Source organism: Eriocheir sinensis, chromosome 58, assembly GCF_024679095.1.
Source record: "Eriocheir sinensis breed Jianghai 21 chromosome 58, ASM2467909v1, whole genome shotgun sequence".
In the NCBI taxonomy this organism is placed as follows: domain Eukaryota; kingdom Metazoa; phylum Arthropoda; class Malacostraca; order Decapoda; family Varunidae; genus Eriocheir; species Eriocheir sinensis.
The window spans coordinates 1,433,133-1,450,451 of record NC_066566.1 but is presented as its reverse complement, the minus strand read 5'-3'; the positions used below and the strand labels follow the sequence as shown (position 1 = coordinate 1,450,451).

The 17,319-nt window shown below is 44.7% G+C and overlaps 2 protein-coding genes across 2 annotated transcripts in view; one reads left to right on the top strand and one right to left on the bottom strand.

Annotated features, from left to right (window-relative positions):
• The window catches only part of LOC126985023 (FMRFamide receptor-like), a 279,333-nt gene that overhangs the window by 254,224 nt on the left and 7,790 nt on the right, over positions 1–17,319 (top strand). The gene's annotated exons all lie outside the window — the stretch shown is intronic.
• Positions 4,457–13,575, bottom strand: LOC126985026 (uncharacterized). Its single transcript, XM_050839269.1, has 5 exons — positions 13,558–13,575; positions 7,688–7,866; positions 7,196–7,309; positions 5,724–5,884; positions 4,457–5,148 (listed from the first exon to the last, which is right to left on the bottom strand). The coding sequence occupies exons 2-5, from the start codon at positions 7,854–7,856 to the stop codon at positions 4,627–4,629; spliced, it is 966 nt and encodes a 321-aa protein (XP_050695226.1). The 5' UTR covers positions 7,857–7,866; positions 13,558–13,575; the 3' UTR covers positions 4,457–4,626.

Below are 17,319 nucleotides of genomic sequence, written 5' to 3'. Positions count from 1 at the left end.
TGGCAATATTGTTTTACTCATTTTTTTACCACCATTTTGTCCTGTTTTGAGTACTGTGGTCCATTTTAGATGTCGGCAGGTTCTCAGAGTTTCAGATCGTTCTTTTAACATAATAAATTTTCTACTGTCCAACCTCAACAGGCAACTTCTTCATCGTCGAATGGTTGGTTCTTTGGCCTTGTTTTTAAGATTACTTATGATTATTTACACCCTTTCCTCAGCGTGTTGCCGCCTCAGTATCGGCTTGTTTGCCGTAAACTCTTTCAATTCAACTCTTCAACGAGTTATTTTGCGCAACTAACTAATTTTCCCGATGAGATTATTTCTCGTTGACATTGATAAGTTTAAAAGAAAACTCAACACCCACCTGTCCACCTCATTTTGTCTCCCCTTTATTTCCCTGCTACGTTACCATCACTGTCTCTCGTTTATCACAGCCATGTCTGCTACCCAACGGAACCATGATTGAGTCTGGAATCTGGATCATTTTCTTCCCTTAATGTCCTTTCATGGATATTAATAATAATGATGATGGTAATAATAATAATAATAATAATAATAATAATAATAATAATATGAAGAAGAAGAAGAAGAAGAAGAATCATAAGCGTAGGGATGGAGTAGTTGCCTTTTATGTCAAAAATCACATACAACCCAAGGATAGAACACCAAGAGACAATATTGTGCAACCTTAGCGCGTGGGAATAAATACAGAACACTTTCAAATCAACACAACCTCACCTGCAGACCTCCGGGGCAGTCACGCCATGATGAGGATATATAATAGTGCAACAGTTTTCTTCTTCACCACTTCTGTTGCACGAGAGTGGAATAAACTCCCGCCATCAGGGCTTCAGTGCAAGACGACGTAATCATTCAAAGACAAATTATATTATGTCAAGTATTCCCAGCCGTGTTTATTTATACATATTTTCATCTGCCTTGGTCTCTTTCCTTCTCTTCCTCCTCCTCCTCTTCTTCCTCCTCCTACTGCTCCTACTACTTCTACTTCTGTTTATTATTATTATTATTATTATTATTATTATTATTATTATTATTATTATTATTAGTAGTAGTAGTAGTAGTAGTAGTATCATTATTATTATTATTATTACTGCCACTTCAAATCTTCTGCTGGTATTTTTTTTATATTAATTTCTAACTGTTTATTTATCTTGTCCACGAAAATGATAAGAGTCCATGTAGATTTTGGGGGAGTTGGGAGGTCCGGGTGTTTGTAGCCCGAAAGCGGTGCACATGTATTTTCTGTGGCGACGACTGCTCATAAACACACACACACACACACACACACACACACACACACACACACACACACACACACACACACACACACACACACACACACACACGTAATTACAAGTTCGTGAATGTTATGCCCCAGATTTGCCTGGAAAGTATTATCACAAAAATTTCGGTTTCAGTGTCTCACCGTGATCTAATATCAGTGCACTGAACACCTCAAAACGATTATAAAGCTGACGTGTTTCGATGAGACTGACATTTTTCTATTTTCCAAGGGAAAAAAATATTGGCTTTATTTTTCATAAAAAAAAAAAACATACCTTCTTGGCCCTGTTGATCATTTTCAGTTAAGAAGGCTAACTGACTAATTCCATGCCAAGTGTTCAAAAGTTGTTTGTTTGATAAGATGAAACAATTCTGCGTTCCTGTGTGTCTGTGTGGTGTGTGTGTGTGTGTGTGTGTGTGTGTTGGCGGGGAGGATGTGTTTGTGGATGCACGAGCAGTCAGTCAGGAAACACTTGAGAGCTTCTTAACCCACCTGTGTGCCTGGCCGGTGTATTCAGCACACTGCTTCTCCGTCTTCGTGTCCGACCTCACGACTCCGCGATTCTCACGCCCCTCCCCACCCCAGAGCACATCACCCTGCCGCCCCCCGCCTCTCCCGCCCCGCCCTGGAGCTCCCCACCCCGGTTGTAGGGTGATTCGTCCCCAGGTGAAATGTCCCGGTTGATTCATTCCCGGGGTATTCATCCCTGGAGAATTCGAACCCTAGGGTTATTTGTCCCCTTGGGTGATTCGTTCCCTTGGCTGTATTTTCGTCGCGTTAGTTACGAAGCTCCATTACTACGACAAGATCCGACCAGTAATGGATTTGTGTGTGTGTGTGTGTGTGTGTGTGTGTGTGTGTGTGTGTGTTGTTCGAATCAAGGTTTGATACATCAGGTTGTTAGCTTGACTACCGTTCATTGGTTCGTTTTTCTGTTTTCACTTTTCAATACGTGGACCACCACAGTCAGAGCAACATGCCGCATACCATCCTATCAAGCCGTGGCAGGGAAAAACTTGTTGATGATCTTAACTTCATTTACGCTGCACAGAAGAAAAACGCTGATGGAACCAAGCAATACTGGCGACGTGGGGTCACTGCATGCAAGGCTCGTGTTCACACAACTGTAGGGGATGAAACCTTCACTATCGTAAAAAGTGTGAACAAGCACAATCATTCCACGACCGCTGCGGCTGTGAAGGCGAGAGAGGCCATGGTCGAGCTGAAAGCTGTTGCTACTTCCACTCAAGAATCCTCTCGTGCTTTGGTGGCTAACGTTTTGTCAAAATTGGATGAACATTCACTGGCTCATGTGCCGTCCACGTCTACTATGAGCCGCCACGTGCGACAGTGGTGACAGGACGCTCAACAAGCTCCTCCAATTCCCCAGACTCGCAGTGGCTATGTTATTCCTGAAGAGTACACCAAGTTTCTGGCATTGAGGATGATAATCGTATTCTTGTCTTTGCCTCTGCTCAAGGGTTGAGGGATCTTGTCCTCTATAAGAGTTGGGGTTTTGATGGAACCTTCAAATTTACAGAAAAGTAGTGGACTGTAATGAGAGGCAAAGGTACCATCGTGAGGATTAGCGTGCTTTGAAAATACGTTGTTTCCCTGCTTTAGCTTTCCTGCCAATACAGGATGTAGTGGCTGGTTTTGAAGAGCTTGTTGATGATGATGATTTGCCTCAAGAACTTATTGGTTACTTTGCTGTAAATTACATTAGTTCAGAGAGAGGTCGTGGTCAGAACCGCAGGAGAATGGTTCCCAGGTTTAAAATTGCTGATTGGAATGTGCGTGACAGAGCCCTTCAAGATTAACCTCGCACCAACAACAACTTGGAGGGCTTCCACAATGCCCTTCAAAGTTCTGTAACGCAAACCCATGCACCCTAACCCTTGGTGTCTTATCAAAGGACTGACGAAGGAAGTTCTTGCAAATGGGAAAAGGATTAAGTGTGAACAGTCTGGATCAGTATGTAAGCCAACAAATGTTACTAAGAACATCAAAAGTCTCGTTGAAAAATATGATCTGATATGAAAAGATTCGCCTCCTTCGTGCCGTGGCCCATAATTTAAAGTTATTTTAGATACTCTAGTAGTCCTCTTCTGAGTAGTAATGGAGCTTCGTAACTAACGCGACGAAAATACACCCAAGGGAACAAATCACCCGGGGACGAATCACCCTCGCACCCCCCACCCCGCCCCGCCCCGCCTACCCCTTCGCCCTGTTATGAGTGTCGCCTGGTACCGCCAGTGTGCTTTATTTATACCTTGAGTCTTCTTGAACACCTCCGTTACGGTCTTGTGATCTCGCTAACAAAGAAAACCAGGGGAGAGAGAGAGAGAGAGAGAGAGAGAGAGAGAGAGAGAGAGAGAGAGAGAGAGAGAGAGATGCAGACGAGGCGGCCTCCTAGATGGGTAAAGGGGCCACAGCCAAAAAGGTCCCCATCAAGGTAAGGTTTCCTCCCCAGTCACCGTCCATGCTGCCGACACAGTAGTTTCCTGTGCTTACCGGAGCCTAGCTGTCTCAAAGGCCTATCGCCCGCCTCACAGGAACCGAAAACCGCTTCCATGAAGATCTGCGCCTAAGCTGTATACGGGGCCGAAGTCGTGTGGCTGAAGGGAACGCTTCACGTGAAGGGCTGCACAGACGCGTTGCTTCCACTACATTCCCGCCATGGACGCGAGACCGTTGGAGCTGAGTAAGCGACCTACAGAGACGCCCGCGACCTGTAACGGTCACGTAACAGTGTTCATGGCCTCACCCCTGACCTGTGTCATCCCCATTCCTACTGTGCATCTTATCGTTTCTTGTCGCCGACAATGATAGCAGTACTTATAAAAAAAAAATATATATATATATATATATATATATATATATATATATATATATATATATATATATATATATATATATAAAAACATTGCATCAGTAATGGTATTAAAGATATTAGCAAAAACAATGATAGTAATAGGAATAATAATAATAATAATAACTAATAATAATAATAATAATAATAATAATAATAATAATAATAATGATAATAATTATAATAATAATGATAATAATAATAATCGTACTTATTGATTACCAATTTAACTCCCAATTTGTTATGATACTCTCTTGTCTGTATCTCATGTCGCTCTCCGCTCACTATCCGCAGCGGCACTCACCGTGTACCATGGGGAAGTGAGACGAGATCAAGACGCTATATTTATTTTCTCTGACATCTTCTTTGAATATAGTTCATGCCGAGCCCTGTTAATATTTGGAACCTTGCGAACATTATGGCGCTCATTGTCAAACATGTCACATCACCCTACTGATGTGGTCGCTTTTATGCGGCAGCAGGTGATGCTGTCCACCATCCACACCCCAACGGCATTCATCGCGACCTTTGCCTCCGTCATGACGTACAGGTTGTTGGAGTCGCCCCCGCAGACCCGCCACTGTGACCACGAAGACCCTTTGTCGGCCAGCACCTGCATGGGGCCACTCACGGTGTGACAGTCTGTGTTGTCCAACATCGTGACGCCGTTGCCGTTGAAGCCGTTACTGCACGGCCCTTGTGACGGGTATGTGGCCTGACGGAACCCCATAATCAGGCTTCCTGAGGGGCATTGTATATTCATGCATTGTATTTGGGTGGTAGGCGTGCTGCACTGTGCCCCGGGCTCCCCCACGTTGAAGGGTAGTTCGTTGGGCGCCATGGTGCAGATGAGGAAGTATGAGCTTGCCTGGAAGATGCCTATGGCGGCCCCGTTACTTGCGCACTTCTGCTTGTCGTTGATGTTGACGTACTGCTTGTTGGCGACGCTCGTGGCTGCCACGCTCTCCTGCGGAGAAATACTTTTTAGGTCACACTGTAAAGAACTTTGATGGGAAAATATTAAATTATTCCCTTCCTTCTAATTGTGTGGGAGGTGCGTGTATCTCAGACGCATCTCCAATTGGTTTCTGCATTTGCTTGTGGCTCCTCCCTCGCGCAATCAAGGTACTATACTATAGGCTTACTCATTGGCCCGTCTTTGTTAATTTTGTTTTTCTTCTCGCTATCATTCAGTACACGAGGCCTCAGGGGAATATCCAAAGAAGAAGACTAGCAACAACCTATACTCTACACGCCTTTGCAGCCTACACACATCCGCGGTGGCTTACCCAGTGACCCGTCTGTGTTACTTTTGCTTTCCCTCTCATCTAAAAACCAGTACACGAGTCCTCAGTGGAAGGCACAAGGAGGAAGACTAACCATTACGCATACACATCCCTGCAGCCTTCACATATCCGTGGTGCTGTGTATTCCTAAGTGACTCGCTTATGTGGGTCTCTCATCTTAAATATCAAACTGTAAATATTGCAATCATTGAAATTAGCTCTTAGAAAGTCCACAGCATCTCATGAATAGTGTTACCCATGCTGTTGTTGTTGTTGTTGGTTCTGTGGTTGTTGTTGGTTCTGTGGTTGTTGTGGCCTTGGTAGTCGTAGCAAGTGGTGTTGATGTTGGTAATTCCGTTGTTGTTATCTCTGTTGTCTGCTGCGGAGTTGGTGTCGCTGCCGCATCGTCCTGAGTCCCTGCAAAATAGTATCGCGTTAATAATTTTCCTGCAAGATGTATTTTGAGGAAAGTTTATTTTCTTCATAATTCAAGAAGATAGTCGAAGGAGAAAGCAAAACAGAGAAAAGAATAAAGCAAAGTAAGCCCCACAACACTGCCCCAAATGAGAGGATAGAGAATGATGCAGGAAAACAATTAAATAAGCATATCCAGTTCTATGAGTGTTGTCAGTTTTAGGGATCTCGGTGTGTAGGAAAAGGAATACAAACACATGAACCACAACTACGCTAGATTATCAAAGGCATGAATTTACCTTCTACTCCTCAATGTATGCTACCTTTCCACTGAACCTACAACCAGTCCAGAAATACGGATACTCAGCTAAGGATCTTGAGGAGTGTCTGATGAAGTGTTTCTGTTGACACCGGTAACATGAGGATCGGACAGCTGGGCAGCACCAACGAACGCTTTCACTATATTTTCCGCGCACTGGCCTTAGTGTAGCTCACCTCGCGAATAAGAACATTGGTGGGACGGGAATATTGGCCCTTTTTATTTTTTATTTATTTTTTTTTTTTACAACAAAGGAGGCAGCTCAAGGGCACAAAAAAAAAAAACAGTAATTAAAAAAGCCCGCTAATCGCTGCTCCCATAAAAGAATCAGAAGAGGTGGCCTCAAGCGAGGTCAAATTCGGGAGGAGAGGTGTGGTCCAGTTTGGAAGTCGGCAGCTACTTCTTACCTTAAACTTTTTCATCGTTCTTTTAATTTAAAGTTTCTCCTACCCAACCTCAGCATGCAACTTTGTCATCGTCGAATGGTAGGGGCTCCAAACTTTGCTTTTATAGATGGTTGATAATACTTAGCACCCTCACAACGCGTTCCTGGCTCCATTTCATCCCATTCACCGTGCACACCATAATATTCAGTTCAGTAGTCGTGCTCTTCACCCATTTATTGCGCAGCTAACCAATTTTCACGTTCATTTTCCCAATTCTATTAAATTGTGGAATGTACTTCTTGATGAGATTGTTTCTCTTTTTTTTTTCTTTATTTTACAACAAAGGAGACAGCTCAAGGGCACACACACACAAAAAAAAAAAAATAATAAAAAAAGCCCGCTACTCGCTGCTCCCAAAAAAGAATCAAAAGAGGTGGCCGAAAGAAAGGTCAACTTCCGGAGGAGAGGTGTCCTGATACCCTCCTTTTGAAAGAGTTCAAATCGTAGGCAGGTTGTTGGCCTTGATGATTTCAAAGGGAAAGTCAACACCCACCTGTTAACTCATTAGGTATTGCCGTAGTCCCCCCCCCCCCACACACACACACTCACTGGGTAGGTAGCATGTGGTGTTAGCGGCCCCGTCTGGTTGGCTGAAGGTTTGGTGGAGTTGGCAGTACTTCGCGGGGGGCTCCTCCTTGTAGCTGAACGCGCTGCACCGGGACTCTGCGGGACGAGGCGGGGTGAGGGGGAGTGCAGTGTTGGGCGGAAGAGAGGGAACTCTGCTTGTTCAGAAAGAGAGAGCGTAGTTTTTTTTACGGTAAAAGTGACTGGGTAAGAGAAAAAGAAACGTAAAAAGTAGTACGCAGTAATAAAAGTAGTAATAGGCTAGTAGTAGTAGTAGGCTAGTAGTAGTAGTAGTAGTAGTAGCACAGTGTTTGTATTCGACCGCTTCGTTCATAGTAAACAAAACAATACGTGATGAAAAAAAATATGAAGAAAGGGAAAGAACATAAAAATCATGTAAAAAAGATCCTAAAGAGAAAAACCATGAAAAAGGGAAGCAAAATCTCAGCACGCCACTGCCTGCAGCCTGCACTTCACCTCCTGAACAGACGATGGCGCACACAGTCACAGACTCGGAGCGTAACTTCATGAGGTCATCCCCGCAGGAGCCTTGCCCGCTGTTCCTGTACACCTTGACATCAGCCGCCGCCCACGCCGCCGCCATCACGAGGGCCGCCGCCGCCACCACCTTCCTCGCTCCCCACATGGCCAACGAACTGAAGCAGAAAGACCGACTTCCATTAAATTATGATGAGTGGTTAGATGATAGATATTACGGTGTGTTTATATTACACAAATGTAACGGTGTGTTTATATTACACAAATGTAACGGTGTGTTTATATTACACAAATGTAACGGTGTGTTTTTGCAGCAAAGGCGGCAAGGCAATGGCAAAACACTGCAAGACACTGATCGCACAGAAAGAAGAAAGAGCGTTTCAAAAAAGGAGGTTCGGGAGGCGGTGGCTGAGTGGTCAGCATGCCGGCGCGGTGTTCCGGAGACTGCTGATCAGGCACCTCCTGCCGCCACAAGCTGACAGTTTTCGGTCATCGCCGAGTGACTGAAGATTATCATTACGTCTTTAGATTTGGAAGAAAACTAGGATTACGTTGTTAGATTTGAAATGATTCGGATAACGTTTTGGTTGTCGAACTATTAGAATTAGGACTACGAGCTAAGGATTGATGAGTCACGTGAAAATGTATTTAAATGTAATTGTTTTAGTTGATGTTAAGTGGACCATTGACAAACGAGATGGAACATATTTATGTATTGGATAATGACTCTTTAGTCTTTAATGAGTGAAGCAACGTGGAAATGCGGTAAAGGGAATTGATATTTGTTATGTAATATGTGAACGACTGTTGAATAAGTCTTGGAGACGAAAAAAGTGAAACAAACAATCTATTTACGGCGTCTCCAAATGCGCGATGGGCACGTGGCGCGCCTCCCGGACGTCGATCCTGCTCACGGGGTTGTTTCAGTACGAGACAACCTGAAAGGAGGACACCAAGGGGACGCCCCCGTAGCTCATGGCTGGGGCAAGTCAGCTGATACTGCCGAGAAGGACGTGGACCGGATAGGGCATTTGCTTGGAAGTTTGCTCGGGAGGACCGCCGGGAGTATTGGCGGGGAGTAAGTGAAGCGACTCGCCCCCGGGCTTATGCTCCCAAATAGTTAGTCAGTTAACTGCGTGAGATTGATTTGATAACAGAAAGGTCAGAAGCTAATAACAGCTATCGATCCCACAATGGAGGATTGTTCTCAACGGTGATTTATATGCGTGTTTGACCAAGTAATGATGTACTTCATTATACCACAGTAACCCCTTAATGAAGCACGAGTACTGTGACACACACACACACACACACACACACACACACACACACACACACACACACACACACACACACACACACACACACACACACACACACACACACATCCTTGCCATAAATAAGCTTCGAGGAAAAGGTGATTTTGCTAAGTAATGTACAGTATGAGGAAGAATAAGTCTTTGAGGGTTAGAGAGAGAGAGAGAGAGAGAGAGAGAGAGAGAGAGAGAGAGAGAGAGAGAGAGAGAGAGAGAGAGAGAGAGAGAGAGAGAGAGAGAGAGAGAGAGAGAGAGAGAGAGAGAGAGAGATGCAAGCCTGAGCGCAGCGGGTTGTGAATGTTTTATATCGTGTGCGATCAACAGGTTGACTCTGGACTTGAGGCAGTGATTGGAGAGCCTCAGGCCGCGTGGCAAGCCAGGCGAGAGCACCTGCTTGCTTGTATTAGCGCCAAGGAAGAAAGAAAACGGTCTACTATTCTGGAGAGCTCTCGATCCAGCACCCACTGAGCCGGGGCAGAATTTATAGGGGAAGCTTAAAGTATTAGAACCCTAAAGACCTGTTGGAAGATGAAAGGGAGCAAAATGAATGTATCTCCTGGACGATTGAAAAGAATGAACACCACTGTGCCGTAATCCGTTCTGCTGATTGGCAAACCAGACCTTACCAAGTAAACGTAACCACTCCAAGACCTAGCATTTACGAGATAGTTACGGGCCCCCATACGTTCCCCATTCAATTGATGATACCATAAATCGACGCAAACCTTAAAACGAGCAATGGGTAATGTATATTTTTATTCCTGACCAGTGAGTGCCGTTTTTGGACCTTGGCTCCAAACAATAAAGAGTATAGAGTAGGCGGTGGCTGAGTGGTAGCGTGTTGGGCCCACATTCACCGCGTGATGGACGACGCGAGTTCGAATCCCCACGCAACCACCTCGAATTTTTCAGTCACCGCCGAGTGGCTTAAAACTACCCACATGCTGTCCTGAAGACCACCCATCAACCCGGACTCTAGAGGAAACCGTCCAAGTTTATCAAGAACGAGTTCCGGGGGGCAGCATGAGCCAAGAGGAGATGGCGCCACTATAAACACTTGCCTGCGCCATGACGGGCTGGGGACGACTACCATCCAGGTCCTTCAATAGGCGTAGACGTAAAAGAAAAAAAAACATACTCCGGAATCCATAGAGAAAAAAGAATCGAGCTCACCATGGCAAGCACCTCCTAGCCAGTGCTCCGGGTGGCCGGGTGTGGCGCTGCGTGTATAGCCAATACCGTCCATTAGGTTGAATAGGAGTATTGTACACTAACAGAACTAACAGCCTTTATACACGTACACTGTTGGTATTCGTATTTATGCTCCTGGAACTCGCTGTATTGTCGTTAGGATGCTTATAATGGGCTGCTGGTTTCTTGAGTGGTCCCTTATTTGCATTGTACCCACGTGCTGTGTGGCGGGAGAATTTATTTAGTTTTTGATGTACAAGACGTGTGGGAATGAGGGTGGAGGAAAAAAGAATGATTATATCCCATAAATTTCATGTTGGTAGCACATTACACAGGATTAGAGGTAACTGTATTCACACACACACACACACACACACTAATTGGACCTCAAATACCGTTCACATCTCTCCCTTGCTCCTGCGTGAGTGTGTCGGTATGTCTACGCCTCCCTCCCTTCTCTGGCGCGATCGTGTTCCCAATCACAGTCTGGTAAAGCCGCGCGCATACACTATTCAGCACATTTCTTCCGCGCTGTACTTGTTGTCCATTATTGTTTGATGATTGATCGGTGAATGTGCTGAATGCGTTGTTGTAAGTGGGGGAGAATGAAGAATAGGTGCGAAGAATGTGTTGTAAGTGTGCTAGAAGGAAGAAAAGGCGCGGAGAGTAAATGTTAGTGTGGGAAAGAACCAGCAAATAAAAAAGTTAGTATTGAGGAACGATTGGGAGCGGGGGAGAAGTAAGATATTTGTAAGAAAAAGAAAAGGAAGAAAAAGTAAAAATGGAGAAAGGATTGGACGAGGACTAGATGGGAGAGGTGGAAGTAGACAAAGTAGGTGAAGAAAAGTTGAAGTGGAGGAGGAAACAAGGCAGTAAGGTGAGTGAGAATGAGAGAAATGAGAATGAAGGAGGAGGAGGAGGAGGAGCAGGAAAAAGCGGGCATGAAGGAATAGGCGCTAAATAAATGGTAAAAGAGTTAAGCATGGATGGGAATGAAAGAAGCGGGAATAGAGGAATGAATGGACGATATTATAAAGAAAATGAAGAAAGTGGGATTGGAGAAAGAAAGGAGAGATACAAGGTTGGAATGGGGGAAGGAATGCGCCGGATAAAGGTGTAAATAGTGGAGGCGGGTGTCGAGTGGGCCACAGGAGAAATCCCACACGCGAACACCAGACGGGAGAAATTTTACAGGGAAACCACACGGAAATTCTGTACGGGGGAAAAAATATCACACGAAAATTCTGTACGGGGAAAAAAAATCACACGAAAATTCTGTACGGGGGAAAAAAAAATCCACACGAAAATTCTGTACGGGGGAACAAAATATCCACACGAAAATTCTGTACGGGGGAAAAAAAATCCACACGAAAATTCTGTACGGGGGAACAAAATATCCACACGAAAATTCTGTACGGGGGAAAAAAATCACACGAAAATTCTGTACGGTGGAACAAAATATCCACACGAAAATTCTGTACGGGGGAAAAAAAATCCACACGAAAATTCTGTACGGGGGAACAAAATATCCACACGAAAATTCTGTACGGGGGAACAAAATATCCACACGAAAATTCTGTACGGGGGAAAAAAAATCCACACGAAAATTCTGTACGGGGGAACAAAATATCCACACGAAAATTCTGTATGGGGGAAAAAAAATCACACGTAAATTGTGCACGGGAAAATATTCATACGGAAGGTTGCACGTGATATGTTCGTAATAATAATAATAATAATAATAATAATAAGAAGAATAAGAAGAAGAAGAAGAAGAAGAAGAAAGAAGAATGATAATGATAACTTCAACAGGTCATCGTAATCGTTAGTGAAGTGTTAATGAAGAGATGACGGCCATGTATCGAGAGGGATCAACGCGTGCAGGTGATCACAATTAAGATTAATGTAGTGTGTGTTGCCACCTGAACCACACCTGAGGAAGATAGAGAAGACGACGATGATGATGATGATGATGATGATGATGATGATGAAGAAGAAGTAAAAGAAGAAAGAAGAAAAGGCAAAATATGAAATAACAAAGGGTTCTAACCATACAAGTATATTAGGCATCTCATTCGTGTGTGTGTGTGTGTGTGTGTGTTACGTGGATATATAGTATTTTTATATAGCCTGCTTAGTGCCTTTGCATATGTGACAACGCAAGAATATTAGAAGCCAGGACCGATGAAGAACCCGGTTTAGACACGAAGTAGGAAGCGTTGCCGGATCAGGATGGATTGTGTTTCACTGTTCAGTCAGACAAAGGTGGATGATATTTTGAAAGGCGTTCGTTATGCAGAAGCGTTCCCAGATTATCGTACACAGAGGATCGTATTTTTCGGTTTCCCCACAACTATTGCAAAAGGAAGACACCAGTAATTAACCATTTCAACGATAACTATAAATAAATCTAACTATTGGGGTGGAGGAGACAGTTTTGGGGTCGGAAATGGGCAAATATAAGAGGCTGAGTACGATAATCTGGCAACGCTGTGCAGTGGTCAGATAATTGTGGTAATGATGGTGATTCTATAGACACTGGCACGAGTCGGGTAATTAACAAGTGCCGGCGTGCGTCTCACCTTCTCTCCCGACCAACATTGCCAGATTTTTGTACTCAGCCTCTTATAATTCCCGACTTCCGACTCAAAAACTCTCTCCTTGGCCCAGTTACGAGATTCACCTTCAGTTATCGTTAAAATAGTTAATTCCTGATGTTTCTAGGCCATAGTTATGCGCCAGAAGCCGGTAAGTACTATACTCTGAGTACGATAAACTGGAAACGGTGCGGAGCGACTTTGCCTTGCTGTACCTCGTGGCGTGCTTTGCTTCCATACTGTACACCCCCGACGGATAATGAAGGTGTTTAATCTCTCTCTCTCTCTCTCTCTCTCTCTCTCTCTCATATACTTACAAAAGTAGTCATAGATTTGTTAGTGTAATGCCCCAAAATCTGCATGTAAAGTAATGAATAACTTACACAAAATTGGTTATAATATGTTTCAGTATTATCAAATTTGAGTGCATTGAAAAATTAAAACATCACAATAAATTATATCAATCTAATGCCATCAAATTTATAACTATCTTTTACCAATAAGAAATAATATAAGTTCTATGATTCTTTAAAAAAAAAATTGTACGTTCTTGCCCCTTGATCATTTTCAAAGTTGTAGAAGCCTGACTGACTACTTTCATGTTGAGTATCGAATAGTCGGTTGTCAGATAACGCAAAATAAATCCTGCTCTCTCCTGTGTCTATTTACAAGGTGTGTGTGAATGGGGTGTATTGGCGGGGGTACGAGTTCAGTTAAGGAAATACCTGAGAGCTTCTTGACCCACCTGTGTGCCTGGCCGGCGTCTTCAGCACACTGCTCCTTGTGTCTGACCTCACAGCCCCTCGACCCTCACGCCCACCCCACCCCCCACCACCACCACCCCTCCCGCCTCACACCCCTGTCGCCCGGCCGAGCCACCACGTTATCACTCAATAAGTCAAGTGTCACGCCAGTATGCTTTATTTGGACTTATAAGACTTTTTAAATGCCTTTCATTTGGACCTTGTACCCCTGAGAGAGAGAGAGAGAGAGAGAGAGAGAGAGAGAGAGAGAGAGAGAGAGAGAGAGAGAGAGAGAGAGAGACTCGACAACTTTCCATTTAGAAACTTTAACATGAGTTGGCCTTCGCGGCAGGATTAATCACTTGATAAAAGAGAGTTGTAAAAGCCTTCAATGTTTTCTCTTTGCCTGACTTGTAGAGCGCAATAAATTTGGCCATAATGATAAACGAAGAAGTAGTAGTAGTAGTAGTACTATAGTAGTAGTAGTAGTAGTAGTAGTAGTGATCATGTCGTGTACCAGGCGAATGAAAGAAAGTAGGAAAGTTTGCCGAGTTGTTAAAGGCACAGTAAGAGAATGGAGATGACAAAAGTTGTAATTTGAAAGAGTAAAAAACGACAGTAAAATTTTCAGATTGTTAAAGATACGGAAATGACAAGAACGATAAGCCGCGGGACTTAGATTGGAATATGTGACTGAATGAAAAGGAAAATGCATCAGTACTAAAAAGAAAATCAGAATATTGAGAAAACTAAGGACAGTGGAAATAGGATGGCAAAGAAGGAAAGATTGCGTTTTATATGTTGTAAAAGGCTCTGGTAAAATACATGGCTGAATGGGTGAAGAAATGGTTGACTCCTTTGTTTAATATAAGGCTAGTTGTTCTGGTAGTAACTTTGGGATACAGGGACAGGTGACTAGCCTTGTTTTGTTTGGGCGACTAGACTTGTGTTGTTTACAGGCTCTATGGTAAAATACATGGCTGAATGGGTGAAGAAATGGTTGACTCCTTTGTTTATTCCAAGGCTAGTTGTTGTGGTAGTGACTTTGAGATACAGGAACAGGTGACTAGCCTTGTTTTGTTTGGGCGACTAGACTTGTGTTGTTTGCAGGCGTTATATAGTGACGAGCATGCTGACAGTGAGACTTCAGTTTGTCTGTTTCGGCGTTATCGTATCTGTCTCACTGGGCCAGAGGGGATTCATTCATTACCAGAAAACATTGACGTGTCACGTTATGAAAGGCTGAATTTACTGTTTCACACAACTATGAAATGTTCGGTTTAGCGTTCCTAGGGCCGCTTTCACAGCCGTTTTGTTTGTCTTGATCGTTACCAGTGGCGGCGATCGACGCTATAGTGTTCCACGTGAAACTGGCCGATGGGGTAGTGGCGGCTGCAGAGGAAGCGAGAGGTGTTGAGAGTGTGTGGCAAGGTGCGGGACTAGGCTAACCCCGCAGCCGCCACTACCCCGTCGGGAAACTCTATAGCGGCGATCGCTGCCATTGGTAACGATCAAAACAAAACGACTGTGAAAGCGGCCCTTAGACTCTAAAATTTCACAAACACTCATTCCCAGGACTTGGAGGTGCCCGACGGCCTCTGTTTGCCAAGTGGTTTAACCCGTCCGCTGCGATTGGCACGGATTTCGCCTTCACTGGTAGCCTAGTAACATATGCTCCGAGGTCTTTCTCTGCCTCTGTGGTGGGTAGTGGAGTGTTTCCCATGTGGTATTGGTATGCTGGATTTCCCCTCCCAAGATGCATGACCTCACATTTTTTATCACTAAATTGGAGCAGCCACTTTTTGTTCCACTCCTGTAGCTTGGTGATGTCTTCTTGTAGGAAATCCGCATCCAAGGGGTTAAAGAAAGCCTTGGTCACGTGTCGACGCCTTGCTTGTCTTCCCGTCCGGTCATTTGTGTTATGCGTCTGTAGGAAAGATATGTTAAAATCTTGTGCACGGTAAAGATCTCAGAGATAATGAATGATGCTCTGGAAAAGAAACATGGCAGAAGGAAAGAAGAGGGTTTGGTTGGTTTTTATTTTGAAGCCGCTGCCTTGGATCCAACACAGGTGGCGATGTGGTGGTCCTGGCCAGTGTTGGAGGCAGGACACCCGCTGCTTGAGTCTGTGCTGAGATCCACTAACTAGACGATTCTTTTTCTGCTGTCTTCCTTCAGGCAAAAGATTTTTTCTGGCTCACACTCTTTATCCATTATTATTATCATTACTATTATTATTATTATTATTATTATTATTATTATTATTATTATTATTATTATTATTATTATCATTATTAATATTATTGTTATTATTATTTCAGCTAACTTCTTCTATTGTTAGTTTCTCACATGAACACACATCTAGTGACAAAATGCTTTAGCAACATCTCCCAGACACCTCAAAACAAGGAAAGGTTCGGAGGCACCTCACCCTTGCCTCTGCCGGCGAGTGTATTTTTTAGGGCTCGCCAGACACGTGTGCTTCAGTCTTGAGCAATGACTGTGTGGCTCTGAGTGTCAGTGTCTTCTGGAATTCTCAAGTGTTAGATGGTTAGGATTCCTTGGATGCAAAATAGTGCTTAGAGAGAAGGATTGAATGTTACCTCTGTGAAGGGAAAGTTTTGGTTACTTTAAAGCTCCATTTGCTTAGGTGTGCGTGGTCACTGTGCACAGACGAGGAACAGCAAGACCGAGATGCTCCTCTGAGGGGGTGCGTCCATTCTGTTGCGGCCGCTGCTGAGTTCGAGGAAGTGAGGGACGCCGCTACGCTGCCTAGCAATGCTCCTCTGAGGGGGTGCGTCCATTCTGTTGCGGCCGCTGCTGAGTTCGAGGAAGTGAGGGACGCCGCTACGCTGCCTAGCAATGCTCCGTGTTAGTGTGGCTGTGCATTGTTTTTGATGATCTAGAAGTTTGTCTATCTGATAATAAGGCTCAGTCTTTCATACTCCAGCATCAAAGTTGAGCGGAAGAAAGGATTAAAGAGGCTTGACTCGACAACACTTGATGCTAGTCAGGTCTGACTTTACATCATTGATGGGGGTCACAACCGCCTCTGTCATAACGTAAAAGGCGGTGCTACTGCTCTCACAGTACCTCCACTGGACCCAGGCGGCGCCGGCGATGGCGGGCTTGGTCTGCAGGGCGCCCTCCACCACATGGCAGTCGGCGTTATCAAGGGTCGCCACAGTACTGCTAAAGCCTGTACTGCACGCGCTGTACGTTCCACCCCAGTCCGATTTGGGACCCTTGTAGACGGTGCCGCTCGGACAGGCCATTGTCATGCAGTTCCTGAGAGTCTGAGTGCATTTATTTGTCGTGGCGGGAGCAGAGTATTCCAGTCCTGCCGGCGGGGACAAGCAAAATAGCCTGTGGATGTGGAACCAATCCCCCTCGACGCTGAGGCCCACCACGCTCTGGCCGCTGCCACAGTTAGCGCTGAGCACAACCGTGGAGGCGCCGGCGACGGGAGCGACAGTTGAGGTCACCTGCGTGCATGAATGTTATGTAGAGTCATTTGGTTAGTGTACGTTGGACACACATCACAAACTATCACTTGAATCTGACTGATATGTCCTCCTGTTTTATTCTGCACGGATATCAATATTGCGTTTACGTTGTCCAATAGGTATTTGACTTACTGTGGAAGTGGCCGGCGTTGTAGTGGTTGAGGCTGTGGTTGCTGCGACTGTGGTGGCCGGGGTTGTAGTGGTTGAGGCTGTGGTTGCTGCGACTGTGGTGGCCGGCGTTGTAGTGGTTGAGGCTGT

Excerpts from the sequence above, each read along its gene's own strand:
- LOC126985026 (XM_050839269.1), bottom strand. The coding sequence starts at position 7,856 with ATGTGGGGAGCGAGGAAGGTGGTGGCGGCGGCGGCCCTCGTGATGGCG. Across the intron at positions 7,310-7,687 it reads CGCCATCGTCTGTTCAGGAG|AGTCCCGGTGCAGCGCGTTC; the intron begins GTGAAGTGCAGG and ends CTCGTCCCGCAG. Across the intron at positions 5,149-5,723 it reads CAACAACAACAACAGCATGG|GAGAGCGTGGCAGCCACGAG; the intron begins GTAACACTATTC and ends ATTTCTCCGCAG.